The sequence below is a fragment of the Zonotrichia albicollis genome, chromosome 1 (genome assembly GCF_047830755.1).
Source record: "Zonotrichia albicollis isolate bZonAlb1 chromosome 1, bZonAlb1.hap1, whole genome shotgun sequence".
Lineage (NCBI taxonomy): Eukaryota > Metazoa > Chordata > Aves > Passeriformes > Passerellidae > Zonotrichia > Zonotrichia albicollis.
In genome coordinates, this window is record NC_133819.1 from 65,191,495 (window position 1) to 65,217,492 (window position 25,998).

A 25,998-nucleotide genomic window follows, 5' to 3' on the forward strand; every position below is an offset into this window, starting at 1 on the left:
AGTGATGTTAGGTAGATTATTTTGTTCCTTCTGGTGTCAAAAATACAATGTGCCACTTGCAAATACTGCAGGGTTTTAAAATGCTCCCTCCATGCGATGATAAGAATTTTTTATATGTACCTATATATATATGTATATATACATATTTTTCTCTATTTTCTGTTTCACAGATGAGTTATGAAAGTATTTGTAAAAATCAAAACCAGCCAGTCTTTTCAGAGGAAGCACATTTTCTACTGGGATTTTCCCCAGTACATGCTGTGATCTGGCTTGGGGGACAGTGACACATCCATGTGAAAGTCCCAGCCTCCTGGCTGGAACATGGAGTAGTGTCACTGCTTCCCAACCTGCCTGTTTCACTCACCCCAAGGTTACTGACCCCCTGACTTGCCAACCGAAACATTTTGAGTGGGACTTCCCAGGGACCTTCTTGTGGCATTACGCCATTGCACAAAACTGATGGAAGGTAAAGACATTTGAGGATTGATTTGTACTCTTTTTAATAAAGCAGTGTCTGGAGTTACTGTAGCCTTAGGGAAAATTCAGAATACTTCTGGAAGAACTAGACTGATTCCAGATGTCTTTCCCTTTAGCCCGGATCTCTAGCTGACCATGCTTTTCTGGTTAATTCCTCATAATAAGCTACCTAATTTGGTGGATTTGTGAAGAAAGGCCTTGAGATGAAATCTATCCTTTTTAGAAATACATGTATTTTTCCAGCAGATAGTCTGATGTAAAGGCTAGGCTTAAAAAAAAAAAAAAGTAAGAAGAGTAAAGTTGTTGTAGAAATAAAGCAGGATTCTGGCACCAATTGTCTTTAGAAGTCTAGTGTTGGACAAAGTTTATAGGTCTTGGCTTGTCAGACCTAAGAGTATCTCTTGTGGAACAGCTGAATGAGAGAATGAGAGGAAGGATACCATAAAGGGAAATTAGGCCTGAGAAGAAAATGCCAACACTTTTTTTTTTTTTCCCCATGCAGACAGCAGTTCTGGATCAGTTAAACAAAGGGGGGAAAATATGCAAGGGACTCAGAAAAGCACTTTTCAAACTTCCAGGTCTGGTTTTAATCTTGTGCATCCTTCTGTGTTTCCTTGCCAACACCTAGAGGCCTCACAAGTGCTAAAGCGCACAGGATTTCCAGTGGCAGTAATCATATGTAACAAAGATCACTTGATGAAGTCACACTTGCCAAGGCAAAAAAAGCTTTAACAGCTTCTCCTGAGCTGAACTCCTCCATGGCTGTCCTGCTTTCCATGCAGACCTGGGGAAATGCTGCTCTGGGCTGTGAACACTGTCCAGCCATATGATAGACATCCTCAGGGAGCATTAAGGTGCAGTGTGTAGCAACCAATGTGTTGTCCTGGACAGGTGTGCAGATTCCATGGAGCTGCCTGGCTGAGGAGAGAGCTGGCCAGGCTGCCTTCTGCAACAGCTTCTTCTGAATGCAGCATTTGTAACAGGCTGTTTCCTGCCGCTTTGGTTACTGGGCAGATAAAATGCATTTGATATCCTCTTAATTCATTGCCGCTTTTAAAGTCATTTTTTTAAAGTCGGCTTTATTGCTTCCGAGTAGCAAGTGTATAGTAAGAGGAGTGTAATTTTTCAACTTTCCTTGCATCTCTTCAGCCTGACTTCCTGCTGAACTACTTAAATATAACCACTGTATTGCTCCTGACTTCATGGCAATGTTATATATGCTTCTCAATGAAATCCCCAACAGATGAAAATCTCTTTGACATCTGCCTTTGACTTCCAAAGAATCTATCATTTTGTACTGTGCATTCTTTGGATGTATATGCCTTCAATTTCAGAAAAGTGAAAAACTTCTCCCACCCCCACCCCCAGCCATTAAGGTGATTCATGTGTACGTGGTGCTTGGTGTGTCTCTGAGTTTTTTTCATTTTACACCATGTGTAAGGATTTGCAGATGAATTGAAGTGTAACGACACAAAATTAGTCCCACTTTACTGTATGGACTTACGTTTTTTTCTGTCTGTTAGCAGTGCCAATGATCATTCAGCAGTAAGATAGTAGAGTAGACAGTAGACACTGCAAAATCCCTAAACTGATTCTTAACTTCCCAGGCTCCTCCTTTGTTCTTAACCATGTTGTTTCCACAGTAAGAAATCTCTTTGCATTGCTATTCACAGGAGCAGGAACATTCATCAGATTTGCAGATATATGTCTACCTCCATAATTTTTCTTGCCATTCCTGTGGCTCCGGCTCCTCTCTTGCATGCCCTTGGTGCATCTTGAGCATCTCTGTAGCCCATCTGGTTTTCTTTCACATGCTTGTGAGAAGCAGCCTTCATGCTGCAGCCATTGTGCCAGGGCTGGAGAGTTCCCAGTCTGCAGGGACCACAGTTCCAAGCAAGCCCTGCATAGGATCATAAAAAGCGTTTTCCCAAATACGAGGTGGATTACAGGGACTGATTTACAGTTCTGTTTACATGAGGGGTTGGGCTGTTGTGCCTTCATTTCCAGACATGATTGCATTTGTAGTGATGTGTGTCTGTGTAGTAACAGGAAGGTGTGATTTTAGCTCAGGTGGGTGTTGCCTGCTCTGGCTTCAGCCTACCAGCAGAGCTGTAAATATGTGAAAGAAAATAAAATTCATGAGGATGCAGCTGCATGGGTTTGAGCCTGGGTGAGCAACTGGAATGTGAGCCTTCTGGGTATGCCTAAAACATGTCATGCTGGTTTGGTAGCTAAAACTGAAGCCCATGCTGTCACATCCCTAATGCCGCCTTTACTTAAATTTGTTAAAAACCTTTACAAAACCAGACAGACATAGTGAGGGTCTGTTTCAAAGGTTCTTTTAGTTAGGAGCATGAGACACTAGTTAATGGCTGCTTACTGTAAGAGAATTTTCCCATACATCTGGGTCTGAAGGGAGCTCATGCTGTATCTTGAAGAGAAGTCGACTCCACTCAGCCCCTACATGGATGTGAGACTCAGTCCTCAGGTTAGATTGGAATGATGATCTGCATTTTCTTACAAGTCAAGTATTTTCCCAAATGGAAGGAAAAAAAGTTTTGTCTTCAACTTCTCAGAGTTCTGTCAGGAATAGCAGCATGAAATCAGTTTTACTATTTCCTTATTAAAAAAAAACCAACCAAATAAAAACCAAACAACAAAGCCCCCAAAGTTGCTGTTTGGGATCAGCTGAAGCAAAGGGCTGAGAACTGGAGACAGAAGGAAAGGAGATCTTGAAACAGTTTGTATTTAACTTCTTCTCTCTGGCCTTGATAGATGTTCTGATTTCCCCAGATATTTTACTTCTCTCTCACACTAACCAGTTGATTCCTGATCTTGTTATCCAGATATTAATATTGCTCAAGGCTGTTAATGCTTAAGCCGTGCTGTTTACCTGTAATGCTGAATTGAGGGGGGTGGGGAAAGGCATTTTTTAGATCATTTGAATAATTTATTCCTGGTAAAAGGATTGGGAAGAAAAATCTGATTTACAGAAATAAAGCCTTACATTTGATCTAGACATAGCTATTCTTGATTTAAATTCTCCTGCAATAATTTAAAAAATCTTTTTCATATACTTGAGGTGTACCTTTGAAAACAGTAAGCTTTTACAGAATGGAAAAGACTTGTTTTTAGATAGCTGGCTGTTAGCTTGCTTGAGTTTTTAGTAAATAATTTCTGGTGAGTTTGCAGTGTTTGTTGTTGAATGTCAAATTGCTAGTATGACTGCTTGAGATGTGCCTCCCTACATTTCCAGTGTTGCGGAAATGAAATCTGTTTGGACCTGTCATAACTGAAAGATGAATCCTGGTTTTGTTACAAAGGCCTTCAGAATTTCCACAGTGCCTATGGGAAGTGAAAATTTATTGAATTGTGGTAGGTGCTGGAAAGCAGGTAATGAGCTCTGCACACCAATTCTGATGTCACTTGTCACTCTTCTGATCAGTGCACTGAAAGCAACCCCATGTATCCTTCATTCTGGAGACCACAATTTGATAAAAACCATTTATTTTATATTTCCTTCTAGAAAGTTGTTTTCATCTGTGCTATACACACATTGTTCATTTTTGTGTTAGTTGACTTTCTTGGATAATCCTGTTCAGAAACTGTCTTGTCATAATAGCTCTGAATCCTTTAAAAAAATTATGAAAAGTAATATGACTGTGATAGTTGTTACAAGACAGAATGGACATCAGTTCCTTTATGTATAGTGTTTATGAACTCCACCTTACAGATGTCCTGGTATTTTGATTTAATTTTCAACTTCATACACATTGAAGAATAAGAGTCTCCTCTCCATAACTGACCAGTTCCTTTGACCTCAGCACTCTGATGCATTTTAAAATTGATATCATTGTTGTGGTGGATTTTTTTTGGTGTGTTCAGTTTATTAAGGACTGTATAACCACATGCCCTTTTAGATGGACTAAGATGCCTCTAATACTTGTACATTGTCCTTAAAGGTGAGTCAAGTGATATGGAATATGCAGGAAACATTGGAAAAAGGAGCACTGGTTTTCAAGTACTTGATTTGTAGGATTAGGTCATCTTACTAATAAGGTAATGTTTTAAATGTTGTATACTCCCCTTCTGCTGAGAAGGAAAAGAAAGTTGGACTTCACACAAGCAGAAACGAAAATAGCAATAGCCATAAACTGCTTTTAGACAAGTATACACAAAAAAGAAAGTGAAGTGATTGGACATTTGTGGCGTCCATTCATAAAATTGTAAGATCTTTGACTTAGTTTGCAGATATTTGCAAGAGTACACAGTTGCAGGTATTGTTTGCAGTTGTGCTATTGGATTATTTTGGGCTGGACTGAGAGTCTGTTCCGTAGGGGCGAGAGAATGCTGAGATCAGATGAGCTGATGTAGTTTTACTGGTTTTGTGAGCTTTCTAGCAATTGCATGCTTTTCCTCTCTTCGTTTCTTCCTCCTTCTGGAGGTGTAATGCTGGTAGATGCCTGCCAAGCCTTTGGAAGAAAATCTGGGAAAATACAACAAAGTGTAAGCTGCTTCACAGACATCTTGAATGTTGTTTTCAGTGGAGACTGGAAGTACATAAGCAGGAATTCAGTGTGCTCTGTTAGCAGGGAGGAAAGCTGGTGAAGGGCCTGAGGAGATGACGGCCAGTGTGAGGGTTTGGGCCGCGCTGGATGCAAGGAGCAGCAAGGCAAGGGTTTCCATGAAGGGAGGAGGCCACTGTGTGTGGGGAGTAGGCCAGCATGCTGCCATCACCCTTCTGCCCTTCACCAGCCAGTTTGTAATCTATCACCAGATGCCCAGGAAATTGCACAAAGGGGTAGGATTCACAAAGGTAACTCCTGCAAGTGGTGTGGCTGAACTGAGGAGCAGGAGGAAAGCTGATGGCACCTTCTGGGTGCTGTGTGCTGGCCAGCAGCAAGGATGGTGCTGGGGAAGCTGAGCACAGGAGTCACATGCAGTCAGATCTCATTAATTCAGCTGCTCACAAAGCAACTTGTTTGAGTAACTCAGATTTATGTCTGTGAGCACATATAAATTTTTTACTTGTGTTCTACTTGGTGTGGCAGCTGGGGAAGCTTTTCTGAGACCATCATCCTGCCTTTTCCCTGATAGTGAATGGGAGAGTGCCCATGCTTCCAGAGCAGCGCCGAAACCTGATTCTGATATGAGTGATTAAGCAGCCCCACCTTTATTTCTTAAAATGCAGCAGCCGGACCCTGTAAGATGCTTGGCTGAAATGGAGAAGTGATGGTTTACTAATTGATTTTTCTTTTGAACTCTCCCCTGCAGGCACGGCAGAACGGGTCTCTCTCCCTGAGCATCTTCTCCTCACAGTAATTAACGTGTGCAGGATCTTAAAACTGTTTCCTAAATTAAAATAAGATTTATTACGGAAATAGGTCATGGTGCCATCTGCATCATAGATGCTGCTGTGTCCTTGAGTGCTTATCCTAGGCCAGCCAGGTTTCTTAGGCATGTTAGTTAGGCATAGCTGCAGTGCAGAGAAAAGGAGTAATTTCAGCACAAGCAGACGAGCATGCGTTACTTCCTGGAAATTCCACGTAAAAACAATTTATTTGTGGGTGAAATTGGACATGGTGTTCAGAGGTTGTGTCGTGTATGCAACTTTGCAGTATTAAATGCTTTGAGGTCTGTGATGCTTCATTTTTTAGGCTTGGTTCTGCACAGTCAGACATATGCTGGGGGTTTCCCAACACCACACTGGCCTTTCACCCAGCCTTGCTTTCCCGCTCTTCCCCTCTCCGTGGGTCTCCACTTACAGCACACTGTACACCAAAGGCTGGTTATTGCCCCAAGGTAAAAATTGTTCCTCAGGTTGGTGTCTTGCCTAAAGTGAAGACTCTGGTCAGCCTTCTCTCACTGCCAGTTTTGTTGTCCTATTTCTCTTAACTATACTTTTTTAAGTTAGTATTTCATGGGTTTTACCTGACTGAGACAAAATATATTATTTTTGCACAGTAATTTAACCTACTGCCCCTCTCAGTCCTTCTGGAGATGAATTTTGAGGTTTTTGTTTTCCCTGTGCATTTTCCAAGTTCCAGTAGCTTTCAGCTCAGAACCTATTCTGCAATCGAATAAGAAGGTTTATTATTATAGAAAGTAGGGGAGGGGGGGGTGTGAGAATCTTACCAGATTGCCATTCCTGGCAAGTGTTACAGGCCAGAAACACAGAAAAAAAGTTCAAATGGAATGATTGCTTTTAAACTTTGTGATTTATGTCTTTTTTATCCCCCTTTTCATTGCCTTGGTCTTGTGTATATTTTTGGTCATGAATCCGAATTTTTGCCCAATGAAGTTTGCTGCAAACTGCACTAGATAGTTTAACTGTGAAGTAACTTTAGCAGTATTTTCATTTGCTGCCTTTTTCATTTACATTTCAAAACATTTCCAATCTGTAAATATCTTTCTACCTCCTTATACTTTTGGCACCATACTTTTTTGGTGAGGTCGCTGGAGCAAAAGGATCTCTAAACTGAGAAGTAAATATTTTCTCATTCCACATTTGAAATGTCCCAGCTTTACTCTTGCATGGCTAGGGTTTTTTTTCCCGTGCTATCCAAGACTGGCTGTAGAAGGTAAACACTGGGGGAACTAAATGAGATTACAGCATCACTTTGGTAGTGTTCCTTAGTGAATGGGCAGTTGATCTGTCCATAATGCAAAACACTTAATGTATTGAAGCATCTGAGAAAGCTACTGCTTCACCACTCAGGGTTCAATTTCAGAATAATAACACTTATTTGTAGGGAAAAAAGAGTTAGTTCTGTAGATAAAGCAGATATTGTCACTCAAAGCATGGTCTTTTTATTAACCTCAGATTTATATGGTTAAGTAATTGTTGTATTAGTAGCATTTCTTGATTGGTAAGGTGGAAAAAAAAAGACAGATGTCTGTGTACCATGTGCTTCTTGTTTATTTATCTGTGGTGGGCTGGGGCAAGAGAATTGGCCCACTCTCAGGGGGCTGTGAGCGACAGAGAGCTTCAGCTCTGCCGGCTGAGGCTTGAGACACAGCAGCTCATGGGCAACACGTGTCATGTACTTCTTTGTGTGTATGTCTGTCTGTCCTTTCCTGCACATAGCAAAAGGTAGGGTAAAGGCTTCTGCGAAAGTGACATATACTGAATTTTGGTTTTCTTGAATAAACTGGCTTACAAAAAACTGTTGCTTTCCACTATTGGTTTATATATGCCTGTGACTTTCTATGGAAGCAGAGCATATTTCTCCAGAACAGAAAATCACATGCAATGGCTGAATGCATGGCTTGGTGGTAGTACATACAGAATGCTTGGAGGCAGTTATTTTTTCTTAGTATGATACTGTTCAGATTTTGGAACTAAGGAAAATTCTTGTAATATATCTTTTTCTACTTTGTTCTTCCAATTTCCATAACATTTTAGATTAGAAATGTCATAACTTTGGTCTGAAACTAAAAGCTTGTTACTTAGAAAGACAGGAGAATATTCCTAAAAGGAAAAATATTTAACCTATCTTCTTCCTGGCCATTTTCTTAAACCTGTAGTAAACAAGGTGAAATTGAGTGAATTTCTGTTAAGCAGACTCCTCTGCTTTCAAGTCACGTAGGGAACAGACAATTGATGGCATATTTCCAGCTGGCAGAGCTCTTGAAAGGTAGCATGCAACTTCAACTCCATTTTTTTCCCTTTTCAACATATGATTGTGCAAATCTAGTTAAGTTCATCAGAGAATAAATATTCCTTCAGTGTGTAAAATGAAGAATAAATTTGTGAGTTGGATTCAGTGAGTAAACAGATTATTATCATACTACAGGTTTTTCTTAAATATTGTGAATGCTTTAGACACTCAGGTTTTTCAAAGAGGATGTGATGATCAACTTGATATCAACTGTCAGAGTTGATATGAAGTTTCATAAGTTATCTTTTGCTTTTTAGGTTTTTTTGTAGGGAAGAAGGGGAGGGACAGGATAAGGAGTTTGCACAGTATTTCCTAAAGCTTGTGTGGAAAACTAGGCCATTTAAATCTGTCATCTTTTTCAGAAATAGAAGAAAACCTCACCACATTTTGGTGGTGGCTGTTGTTTCTCCCACATGAGGTACTTTGGGATTAATAATGGTGTTTGCATTTGCTGTTGGTTGTGTGTTGATCATGTTTTGCCAACTGCTTGTCTGAGTGTTAGCAGCTTCTCATGGCCTCCCCTCTGGTAAAATAGTGGGAGGTGATAATCTGACCGGAACAAATAAGTGACAAGCTCTGCTTGCCTCCACGTGTGGCTGGTGGCTGAAATCCTGCTTCTCCCATCCGGTATCCCTGGGACTGTTTGGGGGCCTGAGGACATTGTATCATCTGGGAGCGCCTTAGAGGGCTAAAGCGACTGCAGCAGCGCTGTGGGTGTAAGGTCAGTGGGCTCTAGCAGATTCCCAGGTTTTGAGCAGAGACTCTGTTGGGAGTGTATCTCTGTCAGAGTAGACAATGCTGGTTGCATCATATTTTAAGAGCAAGGTGCATTTGTGCAGTGCTTTCCCTGGAAGCATTGTTGCCTAGTGAAAACAGTTTACGTCAACCCAAAACAAGCCATGTGACTGCCTATGGTTTAATTTGGTCACACAACAGAGACAGAAAATCATTGAATTGCTCTTTCCTGACAAGTACTCCTTCAATGGAGTTGGTGTAAATTTAGTCAGTTCACTTTGTTGAGTATCGAGAGCAGTGTGATATGTAAATAAAGCTTTATCAGACGAGATAGATTTAAAATTCCACAGTTGGCGAGGAAGCGTTAGCAGTATAATATAATACAAATATTTACACAGTAACTTCTAAGTCTTCAATAAGTGCTTAATATTTGAAATATGTGTTGTGAAAACATTGACTGATTAAGCCGTACCATTGCTGCTACATCTGTATGCAGCGACTTGCAATGGCTAGGATGCAGGAGTCACGGGGAGGAATAGGTCACCCAGCGATGCAAAGGCATTTAAAGAAGTTACACTTTTTTTTTTTAATTGTGATTAGGATTCAGCAAGATCTGCTCTCCCAAGGCGCACATAGCTCCATCCCTGCGTCCTGTTGGAGCTGCTGCTCTCAAAGGGTGCTGCGTTCACGTAATATGACTGGACCTGATCACGTGCCCAGTGCATCTGAGACTGCCCCTGTAGGAAAATCGAGCTACCAAATTTGGCTTGTCCACAACATGGAGTATTATCATCACTAGTCTGTTCCTCCTCCTTGCATCTGTCATGGCCTTTGATAAGAATTGCAGTGGGCTGAAATTACAGGTGGTTAATCTTTTGCCTGCTTACAGTGTCACAGGAATGGTGCTGGTCTGCCTATTTTACAGGAGCAGAGGCTGGTAGCCAAGGAGGTTCCCTCTTTGGGTGGATATATCTGCTTTGCCCAGTCCATAATTGCATTCAGCCTCCAGTTCCACCATTACTCTTGAATGAGCTAACAAAACAGTAGACTCAACAGACTGCAAATTAAAATAAATAGAAACACAGCTCCTAAACTTGCTCGGATGATTCTCTGTTGCCACCTCATTAGCCAAGAGACTGCAAGAGCTAATCGGCACCTAAAAATGTAGGGCTGTTCCATTCCAGTCTTCATTTTTTTTCCTTCTCTCTTCTGGCTACCCTGATTTGCCGTCTGCAAGCACACAGCAAAGCTGAAAATCAAAGTGGTTTGTTGTGTGCTTAAAGTGTGAAGTTCAGGTTGAGTTTATTGTTGGTACTGTGGGTATGGTTAAATCACAGTCTCGATTGCAAATGGCCTTCGTAGCCATTGCTGTGGTGTTGCTAGATACAATTGTGCCAGTTCCTGCAATGTTTTGGCAGAACCTGGTTTTGATAAGCCCTGCTCTGTCTAGACCCCCGTGACAATTTCATTCCACTAAAACTATCCTTTTCCACAGAGAAGCAACAGACAGCTTCCATCAAACCCACACTCTTTTCCCTTGGGAGGGTTGAAATGATGTGTCTGGTCATGCAGGAAATCCAGCCCACATAATGAAGTGCCCCCTCTTCTCCTACAGCAGGCTAACGCAAACAACCAGCACCTGATGCTGATGATGTGTGGGGAGATGTGTATCAGCCTGTGCTTCTGCCCACTCCCTGGGCAGCTGCAGTGGTGCCTGGCTCAGTCTTTGGGAGGGCTGGAGGTAGGCATTGCTACATGGGGCCCTACAGAGTTCTCCCAAAATCTCAACTTTGCATTTACTCCTGCTCCAGTTGCTGAAGGTTTTAATGTCTGGGTCAGCTGTGGTGGTAACATGGAAAGCTAGATTATACAAGAGAAAGGTGACATAGCAGGCTGATGTTGGAGATGTTGCTCTGGATGGTTTAGCAGGCAGGTGATGTGTTGTGAAAATCACCTGCAAATGTCTTTTTTTGAGATAAGGCTGTAATACTTGCTCATCCCTTAGCATGATGCAGATGAAGGGTAGGAGAGTTTGCTGAAAAATGATGCAATTCTTGTACTGCTTATGATGTTTTTGCAAGGCTAAGAGCAAATAATCTTGAAATGAGCTGGCAGGTTTATGATTGGGTTTTATGAGCTTTTACGATGTTTATAATCTGGCATTGAACTTGCAGTTTAAGAGGTGAAAGGTTTAAAGGAACACAGTAGCAAAGGTGTACTGCTGAATTTCTTCTGGGTGTAATTTTAACATACATCTTAGATGCTTCCCTGATGTGGCAGCTTTGTTGAAGTATGGCCTGTACAGTTCATAGTGAGTGTGTCGCTGAGTAAAATGGACTCCATCCATATCACATGTTTCACAGAGGGAAGAATTGAATGGAAAATTAGATTTTGCCTTCTCTAAGGAAGGACGTGGATTGGAGACAACTGCCTTGTGTGGTGTAACTGCCTTGTGTGGTGTAAGGCCCTGAAATGCAGCCTTGCCATTTCCTTTTAAATCCCAGCCCCAGAAATACTGTACATTGTCCATGCCTGCTTCTTTTCTTTGTTGTTTTTCTGGTACCAGTAAAAATGTAAAGTCTCCTGCAGTCTTTAAACTGGAATTCTTAAATTATGGCTTTCCTCCACGGTACTTTAGGAGAAAATGAATACTTTTTCCCCTACTCTTTTTCTTGTGATTCTGCATCCGCTTCTTTTGATGGATGTGTGCTTCAGAGGTCCTGCCTGCAGATGTTTGCATATGTACAGCACAAGCCTGTTCTTACTTAACTATCCATTTCTGTTTTCCTGTGTTATCTCACATTGCTCCGCGGGGCTCGGTGAGCAGCAGGTTTGCTGCTGGCTAGCTTTTTGAGGTTTCTCTTATGCACAGTACTGTATTTGTCTCGTGGTTCTTTGATTTGTAATGTTTTGCCTTTGATTGCTGCAGAAGGTATAAACAAGCCTGTCAAAAGCCTTGTTTAGCGTGCAGATTCTGTGGGGGTGGCTGGCAGCCTCAAACCCTAAAATAGATCTAGCAATGAACTGAACGGCTTAAAACCCTGGGAATTTAATTTGATCTTTCTTGTTGCCTTAAATATTGGGACTGAATGAGAATTTCTCTAACAGCACAGAAGGTGAACATGTTGGTATGTGACAGTAATAGAAGAAGGGTCCAGACCTGCTGTCATTGAGATGCTCTTCTGTAATCAGAGGCTGGGCTTGGCCGTGGGTAGGGGCTTGTCTGCTGTAAGTCACCATATCTGAGGAGGGGAGTGCTGTGTCCTCTGATGGTACTGCATCCATGGGGACAGTTGTTCTGAAATGCTTCTCTGGATCCTGTTGTAGGATAGTCGTTGCAGGAAAACCTGAAGCAAACCTTCATGGTTTTAGCATCTGTTTTATGCTGGCTTTGTGAAGGAAGAAAGAAGAAGCTGCAAAATCACGCAGGGGTTCCTTTTTCCCCCGCTTCTTTTTCATGTAGCACCATGCAGTTAGTAATATCATAGTTGGGGTTTTCAGTTGTGGTGGTGAGAAGGTAACAATGATTTGGCTTCAACGTGCTGCAACAGCTGCAGAATTCATTGGAGCTTAGAAGCCTGTGAGTTATAGCTGTGATGCCATTTACAGCTTTTATGGAAGAGCTCTTAAATTTGTGAAATGTGTTACTTTTTGAAGTGCATTATATTTGTAATTTGAATTCTCTAAAATCCTCTCTGAGGGGGAAAAAAAAGCGTTGAAAATACTCCTCTACCCTCTAAAAACACAGGGAACTCTTACCAGGCGGGGTATCAAGTCTTTTAAATTGAGTGATAGAACACATAGATGGATTTGTAAGTGCTAAAATGTCAATTAGTGCACTTAAAAGCTTAATGGTTGTCTTTGATGTACTTCTAATATCTCCAGTAAAGTTTGACTGTAGCCATTGATCAGGGAGTGGAGGAGGGATGAGGGGATTGAATGCCAACCCAAACAGGTCTCGTGGAGCTTGTGAGTGGCAAAACAGCACTTTGGTGTTGCTCAGTCTGAAATTCGTGACTTGTTTGCTGGGTAATATTTTGGAAGCCAGATGTATTTAATACTGAAGAGTGAGCTTTGGAAAGCCTTAGAGTGTAGGTGACCCCTGCTTATATAGCTTATCTTGGAGCAGAAAATTTACTGATGTAACTTCACTGACCTGAAAATATGTTTATAGTAGCTTTAGAGTCTCCTCATACATGTCCTTTAATTGGCTTAGAAGCAAAGAGTATAGGTTTAATTTACATCTCCCAGCTTCAGTGGATACTTCCCTCATAGCTTTAAAGGATATTCTTCCAGTTGGGAACATAAACAAGGACAAAATTATTCTAATATAAATCTCCCTTTTTGGGTAGTAGATCAAGTAAAATCAACGTGTTGCACTTTTAGTACAATATCGGTGTGTCCATCCCAGGAGCCCGTGTCAGTTCAACTGATTTGGTTCCCCATCAGGCTCAGTAAATTTGATTCAGGGACCAGTATCTTGAGGCTTCCCAGCAGTAGGTTCAGCATATTTGACTGTCATTACCCCTCCCTGGGTTAAAAGATTGACCAGTTTGGGGTTTTTTTTCCCCTGTAAATCTGTTTTTATACTTGATTGCCTGAAATACAGACATCCTGTAGACTGACATGAAAGGGGAAGAAATTGAGTTAAACATTTCCAAGCTAAGACAAAGGACTCCTTGCATCACTCAGACCTGCTTTGAGTCACATTTATGCAAACTTGCAAATCCATCACAGTGCAAGTTACTCGGTGGGTAGACTTTGCCATGGCCCAGCTTTGGCAATGCCACACTCTTTCCTGCTGGCAAAGAAAGTCTTCTTACAAGGCTTTGGTGGTGGAGCTACTCATGTAGGCATGAGCTGCTACGGTGCCTTCAAAGTGAGTCAGGAGAGCCAAAATTTCCTCTTTGGTTCTTTTAAACAAGAGAAATTCATACTGGAAAGGTTTAAAAGAGTGTGAGTACAGGGTCATCCAGCAGGGATATGGTGTCCTTCCCGGGGGTTCTTCACGTGCAGCCTCAAGCCTAGAGGACATCAAGTTCCTGGTGGGCACAGCTACATTAAACAGAGTATCTAAACTATTAGCCTTTGGGCTGGTGTACTTATTTCACTGAGGGAGCAGTCTGAGTTCTGTGTTCATAAATGGGCATTTTTGCTTACAGATATTTATATATATTATATATATATATATATATATATATATATATATATATATATATATATATATATATATATATATATATATATATATATATATATATATGTATATATTTTCCTGTGTCATAGACAAGGCTTCAGCATGCAGGTAACACAGTCCTGTGAAAGAAATTGTATAAATACTGACTTCCTGTTGCACGTGTGAGCATAGATGCTGAACACATCAACAGTTCTTCGGCTTCTCTAAAATGTTGATACCATTGACCAACCTTTGAGATGCTGTGAGACACCAAAAAATTAACCTCTTTAAATTCCCATCTAAATACTGAAGGTAAATTTATAACACATCAGTTTTATCTTTCTCTCTTCCCTACTACTTATACACTATTTTGGTATGCAAAAGTGGTTAGTATTTTTCAAAATGAGAATCAGGCCTTTTCTGGTTGAGGGTGGAAGAAATTCTTAATATAATTAGCAATATGCAGTAGGATTGGATTAGCCATAGACATCTGTAGGTCTTATTAGTAGACATTTAAACTGCAGAAAATGCTTTTTATTTGACTCTATTCATATGACTGCATTCTAGAGCTCAAACACCTTTATAAAATACTAACTGAATCAAAATGAAATTAATTAGAAAGAATATATTTGAATTTAATTATCTTGAGCGGCTGAATACTCTTTGCATATAGGGTTTTATGTGTCTATGTGAAGTGTACTTGGTGGAGAGTTTTAATTAGGGCTGGAGACAGAGTAAAAATATTTGGAATGTGAAATTTATAAATGGCAGTGATTTTCAGCTAGGTGTTATTTGAAGCTTGCTACCTTTCTTGCTTCTCTTTCCCCCCCTCTTTTAAAGCTACTTTTATGTTGAAATTAATACCAGATCGTGAAAAAGAAGAAATCCTGTTGTGGCTCTTGGTCCTCTGCAGCATGATCAGAGTTGTCAGATCTGCAGCTGCAAGAGATTTTTTTACCTTTGTGTGTTTAAAGGCTCATACTTGTGTGTTCTTTGACGGTCCCGTTTCTCTGTAAAAGCGCGGGGCTGTGGATGGCACGGGACATGTGGCTGCCTTGACTACTGTCTCAGATGTCGGACATGCCAAGACTCAGAGCTGATTTGGCAGCTGCCCAGCAGATTTTTATAAAGGCTCAGTTGGTGGCCAGAAACCCAGGCTGTCAGAGTTGTGTTATGCAATAAATTGTTTTTCAGCAGAAGTTTCTAATCCAATTTCAGCTGTATTTCTTTTTTTTTGTACTATGTAATCAAAGATAAATATACATTATTTCATGGTATTTCAGAGAAGTGGAGATGTGTGGTGTAAACATCACCCACCAGGTTGGTGTGTTTGGTTTTTTTTAAAGAAAGATTTAGACCAGTTCACCGACACAGGAAATTATGCTGGGAGGGATGTATTTGTATACAGCATACCTTTTCAAAGATCATTCAATGTGCATTTTAGGAGGTGTTCCCTTCATTTGAAGAGAGCACCAGGTAAGAACCTATTTATCAAGTCAGAGCTTTTGCTCAGGCATTAATTGTCTACAAAGGATGGTCAGATAGAAAATTGTACCTTGTCAGGCTGTGACCTACCTGAATCATTACAGGTCCTGCCCCAGTAACAGATGCCCTGCCACCCCTTTATATTTCTCTTTCACTTCTCTATAAGGTACATAATCCATTTTTTAAAAAGTGGGTAAGGTCCATTAGAACACAGTGAGATATTTAGGGCTCACAATAGTTACATTACAACAAAGTTGCTTTCATTTCCTGAATACCATCTGTGATTCCTTCCCTTATCATGGCTGTCATGTTTCAGTGCCGTGGTGGGTTTGCATCCCTGCAAGTGTGAGTTGCTGTGCAAAGGGACAATTACACTTTTTTCTCTGCCCCAGCAGTAGTCACCATTTGCTCATGTGGTTGAGAATAAGGAAGCTGTTCTGGATGAAGACAGTAATTTTTCTTCTCTTGGGGTGAGATTTTCACTCTTCTAATCAAACTGGTGAAATAGGCACTTAAGGGGTAATGCTGGCATTGGGTTTGGAGCAGGTGCATGCAATGTGGTGCCAGCTGAGTTAAGCTGGTTATCAAAACCACTCCCTCAGTCTGAATAATTAGCTCACACCTCCATACCTCTTTCTATCAGCACACTGCCACCCTTGGTTCAGTCAGGTCCCAAAGCTCAGACTTTGGGAGCAAAATGATTGTTTAGATTCCTAATCTGGCCTAAGAAAGTCATAGCTGTGGAGTCAGTGCTATCAGTGAGATGGTTCGAGTTGAAGTTGTACTGTAAGTTGATAAATTAAAAATTAAAAAACTTTAGAACTTTAGACCTATCTTTACTCTGGATTTGTTTGGGCTTTTTTTTTTTTTTTTTTTTTTTTTTTTTTTTTTTTTTTTGGTGTTTGTCTTGGCAGACCAGTATGGGAAACAGTTGACAGCTTGTAAGCTTTCACTAGTTTCATACTGAGTAATAGTTTTCTAGAGGTGCAGTAACATCATCAAGGCCTCTTAAGTTTATGTAAAAGAAACAATTAACACACAAACCAACTGTTCTTAATTATTTCATTATTTGGCCTAAGATAAATTTAGGAACTATTTTAATGCCTCAGTTCTGGGAATGACTTGTATTTGGAGATTTTGACTGTAACTCTTCTACCATAATGTATTTTTGCAAGAGCAGGTTGAAGCTCACTGGGCTTAAAAGTGCCCAAGGCCTTTAGTGACCCAAAAACCAGAGCGTTTCTCTCCCATGCTGCTCTTCAGAATTCATCTGAAAGAAGGAAATGCAGTCCCTGGTGCAGCAGAAGGCAGGAAAGAGTGCAGACCAATAGGAGCTTGCAGGGGATGAAAGCTGTAGAAGTGCTAAGGCAGGAAGGAGAGAGATTTTTGGTTTCTTCCACTCTTTCTTTGCCATGATAACATTGGTTTTTCAAGTCAGGAGCTGTGATGTAATGTGAGTTCTTTGGGGAAGTTTTCTGGAAGTACGAGGGGAAAAAGTAGCTATAATTACCAGATAAACTTAAATGCTAAAACAGAGCCATTAGTTGAGGAAATTTCGCCTTTCTTCATGTTAGTTAGCACATTTTTAAAACATGACCTATTTTCCTAAACTAGACAGAACAGATTACATTTTCCAGAAGGCATGAGTCACTCCACTATAAAGTCTCCAAGCTGTATCAATCTTCATCAACTTAAGCCATTCATGAGTTTTTATTTTTTCTCACTGAATATAAGCAGTTTGTTTTAAATGAGAAGCTGCTGCATCCTCTCTGGATAGTTAAACTTGATTAAAAGGTTAAATATTAAATAAGTGTGAACTTCATTCTGAGAGAAAGGAGGGGAGGGACCTTGATAGTAAGTGAAAGACTACAAGGATGTTATTGTGGCTATATATGAGTATAACTAGTTTGCACCATGCTCTGCTTGGATATAAGAAGTCCAAGCAGCATGATAACTGCCAGAAGGAGCCAAAAATCTTTATTTATGGAGCTTCAGTTGAATATATTACAGTCTGGTTTCAAATTGCTCCCCTGGAAGTTCAAACTTTTGCTAGGAGTTGGTGCCAAGAGGAGCTTCCGCTGCCTGGGTCCTGCAGGTTCTCAGTTCTGTGGTTACACCCACAGGCCAGCAATGGGATTTCCCTGTGCAATGAGCACTTGGGGTGCTGATGGAACTTTGTGATGCCATGGAGACCTCTGCTAACGCAGCAGCAGGGGAAGTACGCGTGTTCATACAGCAGAGTTGGCACTTCCTCACGGGGTTCGCTCTGTGCCATGCACATACCGAGAAATCGGGCACTGTAAATGAGTAAGGTAATTGCTAGGAAGTGCTAATCACAGTTAGCAGCAGTAACTTACCCAGGACTGCGTGGAAGGATCTCTGTCAGCCTCTGAAGGTGAATCTGGGTTTTCCACCAATTCCTTTTTCTGGTCTGACTTTTAGAGAAAAAGAGGTATTACTGTTTTCCATTGATAATGTACAGCCAAAAGGCAAAAATCACTCGCAAGTCTTAATCTAGTAAACAAACATTTCCATCTCGGTCCTTTAGCTGAAAAGTAATTTGTATGATCTATGAAAATGTGTTGTCTGTTTTTCATGGAAACGGCACATTTTTTTAATGTTGCTATAAATGCAGTAAAAACCACCCTTTAAAATAGTTCTCCTTCAAAAATATCCTTGAGGAAAGGGTAGAAACTTGTGGTTTATTTTTCCCGTTGCTTCAAAATTACCTTCTTACATCTGCAGGAAAGACTCTCTGGGAGCTGTTGAACCATGAAAGCATATTCATTTAGGGAATTGGGTGCCACAGTGATTTTAACCAAGTGTTGGATGCAATGCTGGAAAAGGAAAAAAGAGGGAGCTTGTGTTTTTGTTGTTTTGCTTTTTTGCAACCTGGCATGAAGAATGAGGTCAGGAGATGCGTGCTTGGGAAAGACCCAAAGAGAGAGCTGGAAGGATGCCAGCCCCACTGAGTCATAACACACACATGCTTATAAGTATCTTTGTACTTTACTAAGTCCCGACTTTTCAAATAAAACAATCGCTGCTGTAAAAGTATTGACATAAAAATTAAAGCAAATAACATGGAGTGCTGCATGCATTCTCCCTTGTTCCAGCTTTGTTTTACCCTGTGAACTATGACTCCTGTTTGCTTAAGGCAAGGCTGGGCCAGGCTGAAGAATGCTGTATCTGCAATGAATGAAGGGAGAACCTTGAGTCATGCTGCTGCCCAAGGAGCTCAGCAGCTCTCATGATTTCAGGATGACGTTTCACCTGCCCAGGAGGTGGTGTTAAGCCTGCCTCTTGCTTCTGCTTTTTAAAAATTAATATTTGAGTATAATTTTGGAATTATAGGAATTTAGGAAGGCTGTGTGCAGTGACATGTGCACACCAGGCAGCTGGACTGCAGGGAACAAGCACCTAAGGTGTAGGTGAATGGTGAAAGGTACAGGTGGTGCACATTTTGATTTCTTTGCAGATATATACACATGATGTATTGATATATAAAAAAATTGTTATGTATTGATTAAACATGTATTATGGTCACTGTAGTTCATGCCCTGTAATGGCATAACCAAGAGGGTGGCATGTTTTGTTTTTTTTTTTAATTAGAAATTTAAAGGAAATTATGCAGTTGTGTTTCTTAATTCTGCCCCAGGGTCTCCTTGGTTGTTTACATCAGTTAGTTTTATTCTGAATTTATAAGATAATCTTATTGTCATATTGGGAAGCAGAAATCATCTCAGCTAACCTGCAGTGAAGGTTGTGGGCTTGTGGTGATGAACCTGCAGTTTAAGGTGTTATTCAGTCCTTTTTTGGGTCTGAGTCAATATTGGACAATCCATTAGTTCCCCATAAGTCGTTTCAATGGCTAATTATTTGCACAGTTGCAGAAATTGTTCTTTAATTCTGTCTTACATTTTTCTGAATTGAGTTCCAGCTGTTGGACGATGTTATACCCCTCTCTGCCAGCCTTGAAAGCCATCTATTAACAAATCTCTACTCCCTGTGGAAATATGTAAAGGCAGCAATTGAGTCAGTTCCTTTGAGCTTGGATTGGGGGTGGGGACGGCGGGGTGGTGTTGAGAAGTTACATAGATTAAATTTCTCAAGGCTTTCACTTGACCATATTTCTAAACAGTTTTGGGTGTGTGTATGTTTTGCTTAAGTGAGATAACTCTTGCAGTTGGTGGTGGTGTGAGTGCAGAGCGGGCACACAACTGCTTTCCCTCCACTGGTGTGACGAGGCAGAGGCAATGAGAGCCATGTGATTATGGTCAAATGTGTCAGGAGCTGGAGCTGTGGCTCAGCTGGGCTCTGAGTCAGCTGCTCTCGGCTGCTTTTGTGCCATGGGCTCCAGGGAAGATGCACTTGGCGATTGTGAAACCTTTTTACTGCTCCTGCAGTATGGAGCCATGTGAATGCAGGTGTTGGCAGCAGCTTAGCCCCTTATTCTGCTGAGCTTGGATAGCACACAGTGTTGGAAAACTTGAGGACTTTGTTTCAAGCTGGGTGGTGCGTGCAGGGGAAGCCCACAGCAGAGCGGTGCATGCAGGCCTGGGGCTGCAGCCAGGACACCTCTGGGCTGGTGGGGAGAGACTCTCCATGTGCATTTCTAGGGCAGATGGAGCCAGTATGGTTCATCTGGAGTTTTACAGCTCCAGGAATTAAGTGTGGTGGGAAGTTGCTTCAGTGGGTGCTAAGGTCTTAGTTTCCACCTTCTGGGCCCCATTTCTTGGCTGGTGGCACTAATGCTAAGGCAGCCCCAGGCTGGTGGGACCATGTCCTGCGTGTTGCTGGCACCATGAGACACTTTGGCTGCCAGAAAATTTGGTATCCTTTTGCATCCAACATATTGCATGGGGAGACCCAACACATTGCCTGGGGGAGAGGGAGATGACTCCAGGCACTTCACAGGAGGGTGGCCTAGACCAGAGGCTGCTGGTGTGCAGTGGTGAGTGCCTTCCCTTCCACAGGAGGGACTGTGGTGGCCTCCTTATCTTCCTCAGGATGGACTGCAGCCAGCTGGTGCCAGGGCACAGGTCCTGGCACTGCATCAGCAGGTGCCAATTTAAAGACCACTCCTATTGGCAGGTTTCACCCTGTCACTGTTGAAGCAGTGAACGCTGCCATGTACTCCTTGCAGTGAGACGTTGTGGCAGAATGGATTTAATTTCTTCTGATTTTATTACTTGAATTTTATTTTTAATTTTTTTTTTCTGGATTCTTACCACGGTAAAAGAACCAGTGAGGTCAGGAACTGCTGGGTATTTTTGTGCAGCTTTCAGTACAAATGCCAGTGAAGGGAGTGGTGTCCACAGGCCTGTGTCCATAACATGGACAGGGGCTGGAGGTGCCCTATAACTGTTTCCTAACTGAGCCTGACTCCCTTAAGGCCTTAGGTAGTTCCTGTGAAGCAGAAATGCATGATGTCCCATTGGGTCTTTGTTGGTGGGAATGTAAATGAGGGCATCCTTGGACAAGCTTTGTTAAAATTGGGCTGCAGCCCTCTCTGTTTAGTGTTGCTTATGGTTAGGGCTGAAGCTGTGTTGGCAGCAAAATGGTAAGCCAGAGTTGTTTGTGTAAACCTTTGTTGACAAAATAACTGGATGTACTACTCCTTTTAAAATGCTTGCTGAGAGATTTTTTTGTCTTTTTTTGGTTGCTGTGGGTGTTGGGTTACAAAGTTTGATTTCTTGGCCCAGAGCTGCCTGTACTCTAAAACTCTCTGGGCACAGCTCAGTCTTCTTCAAAGTGTAGTAGCTTGTCCCTCGTGCGAAATGCACATCCTGCTGCCAAAATGTTGGCTGCTTTCACTGCACTCATTGTGTTGCTTTTTTTGTTGTTGGGTTTTTTTGTTTTGTTTTGTTTTTTAACCCCTGCCACGTAATTTGTCCTAGAATTTTTTGGGGGGGAGGGTGAGGGGTGGAAATGTTTTTGATCACAATTCAGCAGCTGAATTCCAATATGTCATTAGAGGAGCAAAGAAAAAGCTATCTCTGGTCACCCTAAATTATGCTTATTTTTTTGGAAGTTGGCAGTGCCTGTCTTTTCTTTGGCACATGGATGGTCTTAAGCTCTCCTGCCTCCTCGTGGGGATTGCTGATGGGGCTTGTGGAGTTTTCAGTGTGAGGTGACAGTACGCTGTGTGGTACACTCACCACTTAAGGTCTGCCTAAAAATGTCAATCTTTTGCTTTGGCAATGATGTAGCCCCTGAGGGAAAGGGCAAGAATGCTCAACCAGAGATTTCCAAAGACTCCAAGAGACAATTATGGGGCTTATGAAAATATGACGACTTACCTATGTCGCTTATGTCTTTATATCAATTTGCTGACTTAATTTATTTGAATGCTAAAGGCTTTAGGGAAATACTTTTCCAGGGAGTTAATGTTTTAACTCAAATGAGTACTAAATTTGACGTAGACTAGTGTTCCTTTTGATAAATTAGCATTTGTCTCCTAAAAATAAAGTAGAAAACATATGCCCCATGAGCCAAATTCCACTTGGCTTTATGCTGAGATAAATTCAGGATGACTTCATTGTTATCAATATACAACTTCATTATAACACTGCAATTAATGCAAAACACGAAACCAGAAAGAAAAATAACCTGAGCCAAGAGACACAAATGAAGGCCAAAATGGCAACAAGAGAAGCTGGTTTACCAAACTTGCCTCTTCAATTCGTGCAACATTCATTTTAGTGTTTTGTTTGGGTTTTTTCCCCCTCTTTTTAATTACCTGGGAGAACACTTCCTGGCTGTGATAAATTTCTCCATGAGGGATTCATTATAAGGATTTTAACAATTAAGTTTTACCTCCTGCCTAACACCTGGTACATGCCTACTGCTGTTTGCAGAATAAAGGATTAGAGGGGCTAATGCTCTGATTTGATAATACTTATGTTTCTGTTCTCTGTTAGAGCTGATCAAGTTGCATTTTCTTACATAGTATTCTTCTTCAGTTTTTCTTTTTTTTTTCTTTTTTTTTTTTTCTTTCACTGAGTTAAAAATAATCTGTGTAGCCTTAGGTTTTGGAGGTTTATTTGGTTTTGTTTAGATTTTTGTTTTGCTTCAGGTGCACGCAACTAATGCCTCCTTTGTGTTTCCATCTCCTTTAGGATGACAGTGATGGGATTCCCTGGTCAGAGGAGAGGGTGGTGCGGAAGGTCCTTTATTTGTCACTGAAGGAATTCAAGAATGCACAGAAGCGGCAGCACAGCGATGGCATTAGCGGGAGCCTCAAGGCAGTGAACGGTGAGACACCTCTGTGCGACTGCTGCAAGGACTCAGTCCTTCTTCCATGCTCTAGCAGGGAGGCAGGCCAGTGTACCTTCTGGCATGTACACTGTGCCCTTTGCATCTGCACAGGGGAACTTGTTGCTGCAATGCTTGAAATGCACGGGTTGAAGAATGTTTTGGTTTCTGGCTAACTGATTTAGATGGGGATAAGGGTGGAGGGCAGGTGGGAGGACAGGGACAGGCTGCAAATCCAGAGAAAAGGAGTCCTTCTAGTGAGTCTGCTTCCTGATGTGCTAAATATGTCAGCTGATAAGGTAAGCATTTGGAGGTGATTGGCTTCAGTTGCCTTGGGGAAGTACACTTGGACAGAATTTACATACTGTCACTTAGATACAAGAAAAACTGCCTTGCCAGCATCTATATCTGGAGTGATCCAAGTCCATAGGTGAAGTAGCACAGGATCTACATACAGAGTTAAAGGGCTGAGAGGACACAAGCGCTGTGACATTGGACTCCCCTGGTTTAGTAGTTCACAGAGCAGTTGTTTAAAGGTATTACAAGGAGATGCAGACAAGCTTAGATGACAGGAGCTTGAAAGGAATTGAATTTCATTTCTTCAATGCTCTAGTCAGTTATTATCTGTTGCTTCCCCTTCCCTTAAAGCTTGCTTTAAAAATCTGTGGTATCCTGAGAGGTGAATATAAAGTGTGTCTCTTTCAGATTCACTTAGACCCCTACTTGAAAAGGCTTTGTCATGCTAGCTTGAGCCTTGAAAGTGATGACTAGCAGGATTCAGATTTCTGGGCAGGCTTACAGTTTTCACTCACAAGAGCTTATTTGTTTCTTTATAGAGGTTTATGGCAGTTCCTTTTAGGCATGTGCATAACTATACATGTGCTAATGCATTAAAGCAGCAGCTGGGTGCTTGCTTGGTAGGTTATTCATATTTATATGTGGCTTGTGTTGTTGACATGGTGAGTCAGATTTCACTGAGTGTTACTGCAGACAAGGCAAAAAACTCGGGGAATGGCTGGATAACTACAGGCAGCATGATAAAGTCACCGTATTGCATAAGAAATTGCAAACTCCTTAATGTGATTAAAGAAGACCTCAGACTTCCCAGTTCCGTAGTAATATCAAATGCTGATCAGATGAGAAGGGGCATCTAGGTTTAAGAGCAAGCCATTTATAAGCTTGGAGGTGTACACAAACCAGCATTGGCTTTTTTCCTTCCAACACCTCTGCATCATTGATCTTCTGTCAAACACAATTTCTCTTGGAAAGTTTCTTATTGCATTGTGGGGGTTTTGTTTAGTCAAAGGAAAAAAGTCCAAAGGCATGAAGCACAGTAATTGTGTGTTAGGAGGCTTTGATAATGTGCCAGGTTACAGGATGACTGAGGTTTTCATGGTGTCTAGTTTCTCCAAAGGCAGCTTAGATAAAAAGTGAGTTGGCTGGGAATGCTGTGTCAATGCAGGTACCAGACATGGAGTATGCCACTGCCTTCCCCTGGCACCAGCAGAGCTCACATCTTCAGAGCTTTTCGCCTTCACAGAAATAGATGACCAGTTATTTGAGGGTTGGGGGGTTTTATTTGAGCCAGAATGAAATTCCATGTTGCTTTCTGTTTGCTGAATGATTTTTTAAAAGTCCTGTCTTGGCCTTGCTCTGTTTCCACATCTCTGTCCAAAAGCATTTGTTTTAGCCATTGATATTTAGAAGAATGTTTCATTATGCAGAGAAAAATGAGCAAAAGGGAGGAGGATTGATATTGTGCAGTGACATCAAGAAAATCAATTTGAAAATGCAATTTGTTCATTACATTAATAAAAAAAAGTAGCCATATTTTTTCAAATCCGTGGGCCTCTATGGACTGGGAAAAAATGGGTTGTGCTGAGAAATTACTGAGCTATTTTGAATTCAGGGAAATGTGTAGTCTTTTAAGGATGAGTCCTAGATCCAAGATTTCATACTGTTGGGAAGAAAAAATGTTTCCTTGTATGTGTCCTTCGTTCACCTTTCAGGCCACATCCATTGTTTTTTGCATGCTACTCCATAGGGTAGCATGTGGTTAAATATAGTTTTATGTGAGTGACCCATTTTTTTATTAATTCATTTATGTGACTGTTGAAAATTGAATAGGTCACCTTTCAGCACCTGGCAAATGTAACCATTTTCAAAAGTGGAAAGGAAAGGTGTGAGGGGGATTCAGGCTGTCTGAATTCCCTGCTCTGTGCAGGAATATGGATTGGTCTTGTGTGCTTCTAGTAGCTGAGGGGACTGCAAACAGCTGGGTAGCAGGATTTAATCTTTGTGCCACCATCTGTAATTCAGAGAGACTTTCTCTGGTCTAGTTTTAGAACAGCCATTTCTTACATTTACTTATTCATGGACTTGCAATCCGTACTTTGTTTTAGTAGAAAGTATTTTTTGTAGCAACAGAAGAAGTTAAAAGGTACCCCAGCTCCTTGCAACTTGTGTCTTTAAGCAGTTTTTATGTATTTGGAGCAGCTGAAGTTTGATCAACATGCTAGAAAAGTTCCTTAGCCAGTATTTGTGAAGCTGCAGCTAAACTTGGATGAAAATGATTGTCAATTGTATTTCATCTAGTGAGTTCAGTAGTATCACTAATGATTTGGTAGCTGGAATAATGGTGCCTCTTTGATTGATAGTGTGAAAAGCAAATTAATTTTAAATGTGGAAGATGAACCTATTAACAGAAGTCTTTTCTGTGTTAAAGTTTCTGCAAGTTCTGATGTGCTGGTGATGGCGCAGAGACAATTAACTTCTGTGCCTCTGAATAGTAAAAATTAAATTTAAAATAAATAAAAATTGAAATTATTTCTGGCAATTTTATGTATTATAATACCTTAGCTGTCTCTGTCTCACTAGTAAATCTACTTGTTATCCTGACAATAAGCCTACCATTTTCAGTTTGTGTCTGAAACCCTGTTACTTAAGTGGTTCTGATTATAGAGAAAGGTGAGTGGTTGCCATATCTGTGGTTATATTGCATGTGTGTTTATGTTGACTCTGGATATTTGCAGAGTGTAGATCAACATCATGCAGCATGTCTTTGTTTCCTACATGTTCCTCTTCAGCCCTTGGGAATATAAAATTTGAAGGAGGTGCTTGTGCTGCTTGTCACGAAACTCTCTGCAGCCCTAAATGGGATACTGGAACTCTGATTATGGAAACAAGGTCATGCGCTGGAAAATCCCA

The 25,998-nt window shown here is 41.2% G+C and overlaps 1 protein-coding gene across 2 annotated transcripts in view; it reads left to right on the forward strand.

Annotated features, from left to right (window-relative positions):
* Positions 1 to 25,998, forward strand: part of JARID2 (jumonji and AT-rich interaction domain containing 2) — a 211,130-nt gene that overhangs the window by 67,273 nt on the left and 117,859 nt on the right. For both annotated transcript variants that reach the window (XM_005481753.4, XM_074543159.1), the window contains exon 2: positions 22,656 to 22,791. In XM_005481753.4, coding sequence (XP_005481810.2) covers positions 22,656 to 22,791 — 136 coding nt within the window. The remainder of the gene's footprint in view (positions 1 to 22,655; positions 22,792 to 25,998) is intronic.